This window comes from Embiotoca jacksoni, unplaced genomic scaffold, assembly GCF_022577435.1.
Source record: "Embiotoca jacksoni isolate LCO1_2020_lvr unplaced genomic scaffold, fEmbJac1.0.p SCAF_27, whole genome shotgun sequence".
Classification (NCBI taxonomy): Eukaryota; Metazoa; Chordata; class Actinopteri; family Embiotocidae; genus Embiotoca; species Embiotoca jacksoni.
The window spans coordinates 3,469,097-3,480,755 of NW_027185378.1; the positions used below are offsets into that span (position 1 = coordinate 3,469,097).

An 11,659-nucleotide genomic window follows, 5' to 3' on the forward strand; every position below is an offset into this window, starting at 1 on the left:
TTACATATGCACCGAAGAGAGGATTATTTAAATAATGATAGTAGGAGAAGACATGAAACGCAGGATTATTTATTCTGCTGGATTTACTGCCGGCACAGCAATCAATTCTGTGCGGGAAATTCTCTGAGTCAGTGTTTTACGTCAGCGTTGTAGTAAAACCGCAGCAGGATCAACTCAAGTCTCCGCCTCCGCCACTAGATCATCGTTTATTTACATTAATGATCGGTAATATGTGAAGTCGAGCAAAACAAAAACACGCACGCCGTCTTGAGTCGGAGCTGCTGAGGTCACAGCTGGTGACGAGAGACTGAGAGAACACGGATCCAGACGTGTGTGTGTGTGTGTGTGTGTGTGTGTGTGTGTGTGTGTGTGTGTGTGGGAGGGGGGAGGAGAGGGTGTGTCTCTGACATGCTGAAGTTCAGATCCGAACAGTGTGATGAGACACGATGAGCTCAGAGTCTCTCACATTCCCAGACATCACACTCAGTTCAGTGGGTCACACACATCTGGTTGTGTGTGTGTGTGTGTGTGGATGCTTGACATGTTGGGCCCATGTGAGGTCATGAACTCTATACACACACACACACACACACACACACACACACACTCTCTGCACTGTAATTATAAACTCCTTTGTCCCACCTGTTGTTCCACCTGAACAGGTTGGTGCTGCTTTGGACACGTGTTGTTTCTCTGTGATTGATTATGTGTGTGTGTGTGTGTGCGCGCACCATAAATCCTACCGTGCTCGTCTGCAGGTGTGCTGTGCGTCCTGACATGCTTGCGGAGGTGTGTCTGCATGCAGTAAAGCTCGTGTAATTACAACGACAACAGCACCCGCGCAGAGCTGTTTTTTCCACCGTTGTGCGCGACGCCCTCATGACATACGAGTGTTTGTCTTGCTCACATGTACGTTGGAGTAGTTATGGGATGCTTGAATCACTCCACCTGTTTATAATGTTTATATAATGGCCGACTACAAGCAGCAAAAAGGGCCATGCTTGTTGTATAAATGCACCGAAGCAGATGATGAAACAAGGTTTTTATCATGTAAATTAAGATAAATACTTGTGCTTGTTATATATAACTGCATTTTATTCCGTTTTATCTCTTCAAACTATTCGTCTTGTATAACCATCTAACCCCTATTTGATGTTTTTGGCTGATTTGAATTCATCTTTGAGGTTAATGTTTCCTAATCTGACAGTTCAATGTTGATCTACGAGCTGAACTGTGGTTCAACCTCACCTCGGTCAGCTTGTCTTTTTGCTGTGATTACCGCGATTGTTTAAATTTTTTCTTTGCTCTGTAATTGACTCGATGCCGTTGTAAATGATGGTCACGCTCAACGATTTCTCGTGTATAAATAAAAGTCGAATGAATATTATTAGCATTCATGGTTGCCGGCTAACAGTCCTGCCGTGTCGCGGGAGGAAAAAAAAAATGCACCCTCGACATGCAACAAGAGGATGAACTCTCCCCTGTAATGTACTGTTCACTGGTTTTTCCTCTTTTTCTCCTGCTGATGATAGAAGCAGGCAGGATGCTGAATACTGGAACCGCCTTTTAAGGCGTTGGATCTCAGTGTCTCTGTTGACTGACGGTCTTTTGTCTCCGTGTCCTCAGCGAGGCTGCACATCAACACCGTGGGCCACCAGCTGCAGATGAACCAGCACTGCCTGGACACGGCCTTCAACTTCTACAAGATGGCGCTCACCAAACACCTGACGCGCGGCCGCAAGGCAACCCACGTGGTCGCCGCCTGCCTCTACATGGTGTGCCGCACCGAGGGGACCCCACGTATCCTTACTGCTCATTTAAAAAGGGAGGCGCCGATGTTTTCTGCGACGGTAAATGCGTTTGTCGTGTTTTTAGACCTCCGAAACACGGAATGTGGGAAAAGCTGCGTGCTCAACCAGCCAATTAAGATGAAGAACTTAAATTGAACTGCATCCTCAAGATAATGGATGCATTACAGTTCCCCGAGTTCACAAAGTGCAAGAGCACTTAGCAAAATGCCATTCGAGGCGGCTAATTTATGTGTTTCCTTTCCGTCAGTTGAAAACCAACATTTTAAATGATTAATGTAAAATCTTTTTTTTTTTTTGTTGTTGTTGTTGAAAGCTGCAGGGACCGCAAGCTTTTTGTGCGACTCCTCGTTTCCCCGAATCTCTACACGAAATAAACCACAATTATCCATTAACGCTTCTGAGGGTAGACTGGGAAAGCTGTGTGTGTGTGTGTGTGGGGGGGGGGGTGTTGGTGTTTCCCTTTTTAAATGAATGCAACAAAGCAGGAGAAAAAGTGTCACCTGAGTGGAAACCCGATCAAAGAGCAGCCTCCATAATTGAACAGAGCTGCGTCTCCTGCATAAAGAATCTCTCTCTGTTGACTCTAACAGCCGAGCAGGAGTTCAGTATTAGCCGAGACAAAAGTTCCAAGTTAAATTTGCAAACTGGCGTCTCGGAGCTGATGGCCCATCAAAGTCAGCAGGTGATCTCTGATGTGAACCTGCCTTTGTCCTAATGTTTAATAATCTTGCTCCCGGCGGCATATTGAAGTCATGAGGGATGTGTCATCATCGAGATAATGGGACTTCAAGGTTCATCCTTTTTACATAAGCAGGGCGGCTCTTTTTTTTTTTTGTGTGTGTGTGCTCGGTGTGCCGTTGTCGGTTTACTCCTGACTCACTTCACCTCCAAAGGGTGATTGTGTTACGTAACTGCAGCACAGCACGGACCGGGGGGGGAGGGGGGTTTACCTAATGGAAAAGAGGCGAGCAGGGTGTAATGCCTTCCTGCTGCATTGTTTACTGGGCTTTTGTGTGTGTGTGTGTGTGTGTGTATGTGTGTGTGTGTGTGTGTGTGCGTGTGCGCGAGCCAGCGCAGGGCCCTGTCTGTTTGTGCGTGTTCGGAGGAGTGAAGCCGAGGTAAAAATAGCCGCGCTCACTTCCTTTTTGCACAGCTGGGTGACTCGGTAATGTTGTCGCAGGGGAGGGATCAGGACAAAAGACGGGCGGAGAAGGAGAGCCGAGCGAGAAAAGGAAACATCCGTCTAACCTGGAGTTTAATTTGACGACGACCGAGCGCACAGCAGATGATCAGACTGTCTGGATCGTAACATCCGTTTTTCAGTGAGGTGCAGCGCTGATGCCGGCTGATAAGGCCTGACTCGCGTCCGGCGCTGCACTTCATTTCGAAAGCCGCCGGACGAGTTGAGGTCAGGGCAACCTGGGAAAAACAATTTCTTTATGGACCTCCTGGCTTTTTGTTGCTCTTGTTCGTGCTGGCTGTTAAACAAACAGCTTCCAATGCACTTTCCAAGTGAATGACGGAAACAAAAGGCTTCAGACATCCAAATTAGTCTGAATTAATATCCGTCGAAGCCTTTTTAGTATACGATTTCCTCTTGTTGTTGCTGTTCGTTCATTGTAGTTCAGCTGAGAAACACAATTTCAAACTAATAAAAACACAAAAGCAGAAGATGTCGAGAATCATATTAGCTGTGACTTTTGTCGCCCATCACTCAGGTTGAAATCTTCTCATGGCCAGTATGAGCAGCAGGAATAATACTTATTTTTATAGGCATCTGATTGACTTTGTGAATGTATCCTTTAATATTACCCTTGAAACCATCAAATATCAGCAGCCTCCATCCTTCCTGTAGCACCGAATAAGGTGTGAGCAGGTTTTAGTTTCCTCCCCCTCTCGGTGGACCCAGATGTGTTGAAGGACCTGCTGTCGTTTATTTTCCCGATTAAGGGAATCGTCTGTAATGTCCAGACGGCGTGTGCCGGGATTATCTTTTTCCATTTCATCCGCGCTGCTGCTAATTACATTGTGGGGCCTTTTTCAGAGGAGCCTCGCTAATACTCCCTGGCAGCCTGGAGACAGGTGCACCTGTCGCCACGGAGACACCGTCGCCACGGCGACACCGTCGCCACGGCGACCAACGGGTTGACCCGGGCAGCGCGAGGATGGGATGTCCGAAGGCTGATTAAGGCAGGTGTGTGTGTGGGTGGGTGTTGTGTGGGATGTTGTGGGTGTGGGTGGGTGTTGTGTGGGGTGTGGGTGGGTGGGTGTGTGGATGTGGGTGGGTGGGTGGGTGATTTTGGTTTTGCGAGGTCCGTCAGTCGCTGGAGAAAAGGTGACAGTTCAGAGTCCCACCAGGTTACCTTTATTTAGTTTATTCCATCAGCCACGTTACGCCGGGAAATCATGAAATCATGAATTCTGCAGGTGTTAAAAGGTCACTGAACTCAGACCTTTGACCATATGAAAATGTCTCAAAATAATTGCTTAAAAATGTATTTTGTTTATTTTCATGACAAATTATTGTGAATCAGATTCTTTTGTTTTCATTGCCTTGACTTGTTTCTCTCAGACATGCTGCTCGACCTCAGCGACGTTCTGCAGGTACGTTTCTAAAACTTAAACTGTTGATTATATCTGTTGATTATCTTCTTCTTGGTTAATCAGTGAATTCTTTGAACTATAAACCGCCAGCAAACGGTGAAAAATATCCGTTGTAGAACAATAATTTAACTGAAGTCCGACACTTTTGAAGCCGGAACCATAAAATGTTGCTTTAAAATGGTGAATCGGTTACTGAAGAGATGAACCAACTAATTTCTAAAACTCTCAATTTCAACTTTCTAATCAGTGATTGACCATTTTTATTGATCAAATGAAGAAATTTGCAATAAATTAGATGATAAAAAAAACTTTTTTATGGGAAAACTTTTAAAGAGAACTCTTTCATTTCTTCCTTCGAGGATGCCCATCCCTGTTAAAGCAGCCACTTTACCTCTCCCCACAACTTCCCATAATGCATCTCTGCCTAACCGCTCCTGCATTCAGACGTTCACCCCGTGTAATTAAACCTGAGTCGTGTGTGTGTGTGTGTGTGTGTGTGTGTGTGTGTGTGTATAAATTTAGAAACCCCTCCATTTGTCTGCATGTTTAATGGCAGCCGATTCTCGGTGAGTCGGGTGTGGTGGTGTGGTGGTGGTGGGACATTTCTCGGAGTCCCAGCTGGTCCCAGCCTTTTATTTTTATGCACCCAGCTGTCCCGGAGGAGCCGGCCGACCCCCCCCGCCGACCCTGCACACACACACACACACACACACACCCTGGCATTTGGAGGCTGGGAGTGGATTTGAAGTGGATTTTGGGTGGGTGGGGTTATTAATGCTGAGCGGCGAGGCTGCTGCTGTGGGGTGGTTCGAGTCCACCAATCACTTTTTTTTTTTTTTTTTTTTTTATGGATCCCCACCCCAGACCACTTGGTCCTTCCTGCATTGTTTGGATGAATGGTCAGCTCTGTCAGCCTCAGCCTGTTTTCACAAAGCTGCCCAGGCTGAAGTATTGATGAGGGCTGGATCAATACTCACTTTAAATATCAGCTGCGTAGGTTATCTGTCTCTGATGTGAAGTTTAGCATGTTGTTCATTTATTCAGTGGTTGATATGTTGTTGTTATTTTTCCCACATGAAATGCAAATGTTTAACACGCACGCATAGTTTTGAACAACAGGTGTGTTGGGCAGAGACCTATGAAAAAAAAAAACGCCCGCACATTATTGAAACACTTTAGCTGCATCACAATTTAAAGACTTTCAATGTGTCACTAAACCAGAAAGGAAATGAACATGGGGGGGGGGGGAGCAGGAGGATGTTTAATGGTCGTTTGGTTCGACAAAGAAATCAAGATTCAGCTTGAAAAACGCATGAAAATGCGGGAACTGACGGGAATATAAGCAACGGTCGTACCGTCATAAAAATTGCAATATAGTGGCAACTAAAATGAACAGGAACAGAAGTATTTCATGCAAAGTTCCTTTGTGCGCTCGCAAATTTGCATTGTGAATCCAAAAGGAGCCGGATCGAATGTTTACAATATAACGACAACATGAAACCGGACTTCAGGTGTTTAAACGACCTAAAATTCCATCATTCTTGGCACCAAAATACCACCTGACCAATTAAATTCACGTTTTTTTGACATCAAATCTTTTGATTTAAGTTTTTAAATTGGTCGTGATCACGTCATTATCGATTGCTATAGTCGCCTTAACGAGCTGTGAACGTAAATAGAAGCATTTTGGGAGAGGAAACATCAGGGTGCGACGTGGATTGTGTTTTAAGATGCTGCATATTGAAAGAAAGGTAGACGTATCTTTTATATCCGCCATTAAAAGCTGCTGAGTGTTTATCGGGCAGAAAACATTTCGATCCACGGGAACAAACATTTTGGCCGCATCAAACAAAATATCACAAATTTTCATAATTGTTTTCAGTGTTCGCGCCGCAGCTAAAGACTTGCTTCTGTAGTTTCTGTCTTTTAGGGTTGTTGTTGATGCGCGTTCGTGTCCGAAGCCTCGGTCTCTGCGTCCACCTGTCGAGCCGCCAAGTATTGAGTAACCGCGCCGCGTTTCTGATTGTGGGGTGTTTCGAGTTAACCCTTCGACCCGGAAAGTTTCACTTAGCGCCGCGTTGTAGAGGGTATTATATTCTCCTGGGGTTCACACACCAGCTCCTCCGCTGCCGACGCTTCGAAGTGCAGCGATTGACTTCAGAGACCTGAGCTCGGAGTCAAATGCAGCGTTTTCGGAAGTTTGTGATGAATGTCATCTAAATTTATGTATTTTAACATTTTATAAATAGATAATCGCGGACGTTTGGCAGTTTTGAAACTTGTTTTTGGGACATGTCCGCATCGTGTGCATCACATGGAGGAAAATCTTTGCAAAACTGCATTAAATCGCTGACACATTTTCTAATTCTTTTGATTTCTACAGTTCAGTGAATCGCTGAGTTTCCAGTGTTTCTGCGGGTCTTATTGTTGCAGTTTTTTCGACAACTTCTTCTCTTTACACGAGGATTATATTCCCTAAAGTGATCCTTGACAATGGGTTCTCATTAGTTACACTCTGCCTGCAGCCACAGTAAGTACAGTAGGTCAGAGGCGAAGCAGGAAGTGCATCCGTATATTCAGATGGATGTTTTTTAAGACTTTCCTGTTTTGCCTTTATCCCTTGCTTCCAAACACGAGGCCTGTTTGGTTGTCTGACAACACAATTAACTTATTGAGTAGAGTGTTGTTAGTACTAAAAGAATGATGAGAATGAAAAAAACTGCAAGTATTAGACCCAAACATTTGATTTAAACCTGTAATAGTGGACTGACTTTTTGGGCAATTTGTGAGCCAAACAACAAGCAAGAAACACAACGATATATTATCACCTCATAAGGTTGTTGTGGTGAACTTGTCAGCAGATTATTTTCATATAACCGACACAGGACGAGAGTCTGTGTCCACCGAATGACTATAAGTCCAGTTTATGACTCTCTTGTTGCTCTGTTTTTGGTCTCCACCACCTCCTGACAAAAATATCTGTCTCTTAAGCTGCTAAATGCTTCACTGTGTTGCTGGCTCGTCTCTCGTTTTGTCTGTTTGCTGCTTGGTGCTGGTCAAGTAGTATGAAGTGGATTTTAGCTTAAAACAGACATCTGCTGCTGCTAGAAATGAGTTTATTTTGAACCTGACGATAATGCAAGTCGATCCCAATTACTAATGTAGTTTCCAAAATGGCCGTTCCAGGCAGCTAATGTCTGTTTACTTTGTCAGATGCACAAAAAAAATAAAATAAAATAAAATCCCAAAACATTTAAAACGATTGATGTTAAAACGAGGTTTTTTTTGCAAAGCTGTTAAAAAAATAGTAAAGATGTTTTTTGACAATCATAAGTAATGATCCACATCCTTGTTTCAGCTGTAATCACACAGTAATTTGTACTTTTTTTTTTTTAAACTTAAAAGTGACCACACTTGTTCCACTTCCTCCTCCTCCACCACCGTTTCTGCCTTTGTGTATAAATTCCTCGCCAGAGTCCATCTCCCAGAATAGCAGAGCAGCATCTGCCTGACTCCAGGGGGGGCTGAAAGTGAGAGTCCATCTATATGCTCTGAAAACACTCACTCTCTCTCTCTCTCTCTCTCTCTCTCTCTCTCTCTCTCTCTCTCTCGGCCCCCGGAGGTCTGATGAGAGACGGTCTGAAGGAATGACAGAAATCTGACCCGAGTTCACGACCTGATCCTCCATCTTTCACTGCCTCCTGCTTCAGATTTCACCCGCGGCAGAACTTAAATCTGGGGTGTGATGGTGCTAATTCGTGAAGAAGATGATAGATGTGCAGCCCGGTGGCTTTGTTATTCGGCGGTATCCATCATTGGGTCCTTTCAGAGGGAGCTGGGGGAAGAGGGGGGGCCCAGAATTTACTGCAGAGCCTTCTGGAGGTGTTGTAGGGGTTAAATACAATGAAGCATCTGTGCTGGGAGGATCCACTGTGATAACCCTGGTGACACACTTGCCCTCCACCACCACCCCTCTCCTTCAGCCCCCCCCCCCCCCCCCTCCCTCTCCACCACCCGTCCTGCTCCTCCTGCAACAAACCAGGTTTCTAGTTTGCTGCTCAGCCTAGTTTTTAAGTGCACGAGGGACTTTTCATCAGATGCTGTTCCAGAAGGTTTCTAATGGGAAATGTTTCATCCCCCAGTTTATAAAGTTCAGGATGGGAATATGTGAAGTTTTCCATAATAGTATAAATAGATGGATTTTTCCCATAAACTCTTATTTTTTTTTATTTATAGTTTTGGGTCAAATTTCTCCACAGCGGCGGTTAACGGATAGATTCACAATTTTTTATAGTCTGCAGGTCTTAAAAAGTCATAAAAAAAAGTGAATACGCAGACAATAAGAGCTCAGTGTGTGTGGGAACTCCTTCAAGAGTGTAAGTAGAGACGGCATAACTCTAAATGTGTTATTTCACAGGTCCAAGTTTTGTTTTACATTGTAGAAAAAACAACATTGAATAAGTGTTAAGTGTCCAAACTTTTTACTGCTGCTGTAGTTTCCTGGGGAAAAGATAGTAAAAAAGTCTCCACATTAAATTGACTGAAGTCTTAAAAGCACGTGATTGTGAAGCTTTTACACCCGTATAAACCGAATACCCTCCTGCAGCACAGTGGATCCTGCTGTTTGGTCCTTTTATTTTATGGAGTTAAGGTCCTCACCATGATTACTGCTCCCTGTTCGAGGCAGTGTTTGTGTCTATGGGAATAATCTGGCTGGTATGATCAGGGACAAGTAACAAAAAAAGGGCTTAAAATGATCTTAAAGTACCTAAATGCACTTTTTTTTAAAGTATAGAATCTTCTATTTTTTTTTAATTTTTATTGACCAAGACGGTGTTTGCTTGCAGAGCTGCAGGACATTCATACAAAACAATGCCTAAATATTCATGTCACTGTCACTCGAATCAGAATAGCAGAACTGGGAATCTACTGGTTTCAACTCTGCAGATTAAAAAAGAGAAAGTGACACAAACAAAGCAGCCTGACAAAAACTTTGCTTGAATACAATATCAAATTTGCTGTTATATCACCGTCCGTCCAAACTCCCCCAAAAAAAAAAAAAAAAAAAAAAAAAAAAAAAAAAAAAAATCCAGTTTACTGTCATAATACAAGGAAAAGCAGCAAATCTTCACGTTTGAGAAGCTCGAAGCAGAGAAAGTTTCGCTGAAACGAGGATCAGTCTGATGGCTTCAGCTGTAAAACACTCAAAATGAAATGGTTAAAACCACCAAATATCCGTTTACAGACAAAGCATCTGATGACAGATTCTCAAAACTTCTCCCAAGTCTTGATCAACCTCTTGTGTGATTCTCAGGAGTTAAACTTTCAGAAGCACAAGCAGTTATAGAAGCTGAAATCTTTTTGTTATCATAAATTGCTTCACCTTAAAGACAAACACTTTGTCCCGCGCCTCAGTTTTGCTCCCCCCCCCACCCCCCTCAAAACTCGGTTATCAAAATGACCCTGCGTCTCTGTTTTTTGTGCTGACGTGTGCAGATTTGTCTGGAAAGGCCACTTTGTTACGATAAAAATCATCCCTCCGTTCAGATTGAGAAAGGTTTGATCAGTTTATGATCCAGTTAGAGTAAGAAATGAAAGACGCTCTACTGCACCGCTCAGATCTCCAGTTTAGCTACAGGAAATCAATGTGAAGGATAGGAGAAAAAAAAGAACAAGGGGAAAAAAAAAAAGCTGCCAGCAGGGCGAATGCAGCGGCAGATATTTTTGATTAGAAATTAATCGACAGAGCTGCGTGTTTGAAGAGACCCTTCAAATCCCTTCAATCGGCACCCGGAGCTCAGCTTTTAATCACACATATTGAAGGGAAATGTTCTGCAACCTTCGGGTCCATTATGTAACCGGGACACTTAACCTGACTGTGACGCAACAGCCCTGACAGTCTGTTCGGCCCCGCCGAGGGGAAAACGCTGCGGTCCGAAGCTCCAGCTCTATTGTAATTCCTTTTTAAAAAGGGTTTAATGGCAGCTGAAATGAAACCGAACTGTGATGTTTATGTCTGACAAACACACTTTACTCATCGTGTTCGTGTTCTTCTCCGCAGGTGAACGTCTACATCTTGGGAAAAACGTTTCTCGTTCTGGCCAGAGAGCTTTGCATCAATGCTCCAGCTATAGGTACTGTCCTCAATTTCCCCCTCTCTCGGTCTCTTTCTTTTATACTCAATGGCGCTTTCGAAATGCTGACTCGGCTGTTGTCACGCACCATTGTTTAACCGTTTTGTCTGTATTTTGCAAAGAAAAATGGTCAAAAATGAGAGTTTCTGGTTCAACCGATAATCCAAAACCCCCTAAAAACATCCAGTTAACGATGAAATAAAACGGAAAAGCAGCAAATCCTCAGATTTGAGAGGCTGAAACTGGAGAATGTTTGTTGTGTTTGCTGGACAAATGATTTTAAAGGGGTTACTGCAGAGGTTTTGATAATGTTGCACAGGAAATGGTGCAAATATTCTGATTTTCGACAAAAAGGCAAAACAAAGAGCTCTTAAACTCTCGTTTTTAAAGCAGAAATGTGAAACTATACCGGGATGGTTTTCTGTTTTTAAAACGACAAAAATAACCTTTTATGGATATCAAGACTGCAAATAAAACACCAGCAAAGGGTTAAATGTCGGGCATCTGGGTTTTATATTTCCAAACTTTAGAAAGCTCCTCCAGAGTCGCAGCTGTTTTTTTTTTTAATGTTCCTGTCAAGCACCTTGATTTAAAAAGCTATTCATGCCATTGTTTTTAAAAGCATCCTTCACTTTAATTTTAGTGCCCAAAACTTTCACATTATACTCTGAAGTCTGAACTCATTGATCTCAAAACATTGAGAGTCTTTTAGTGGCTGTGTTGGAACATCTGATGCTTCAACTAAATTTAAGTTGCTGGCAAAAACCTACGTTTCAGCTGTTTTTTTTGGGAGGCTCAACCTAACGCGCACTAAATAAAGTTATAATCATATAGTTTACATACATTTTTGGTCACAATTATAAGCTCTAAGCACTGGAAGATTATGAAGAGGTCTGCTGTCAGCACTGGACATAAGTGTCCTTCCTGCTACAGATGATCCACACCAACGTCCTCCACAGAAATAATGACAAAGTACTTCCTTCGACCAGAGCTTCACGTCAATAAATCTAGTGTTTTTCTAGTTTTAATATACTGTCGATTAACACCGTGCAGCTGAATTAGGAGAAGATGAATGAGAAATATAAACATCAATCAATCAGGCTGCATATC

General features: G+C 43.3%; 1 protein-coding gene across 2 annotated transcripts in view; it reads left to right on the top strand.

The window, feature by feature from the left end:
* The window catches only part of LOC138205128 (transcription factor IIIB 90 kDa subunit-like), a 94,439-nt gene that overhangs the window by 9,980 nt on the left and 72,800 nt on the right, over positions 1-11,659 (top strand). The window contains exons 4-6 of one of the 2 annotated variants that reach the window (XM_069160846.1): positions 1,627-1,800; positions 4,384-4,415; positions 10,477-10,549. In XM_069160846.1, the coding sequence (XP_069016947.1) occupies positions 1,627-1,800; positions 4,384-4,415; positions 10,477-10,549 (279 nt within the window). The remainder of the gene's footprint in view (positions 1-1,626; positions 1,801-4,383; positions 4,416-10,476; positions 10,550-11,659) is intronic. The other variant, XM_069160847.1, reaches the window with a different exon arrangement.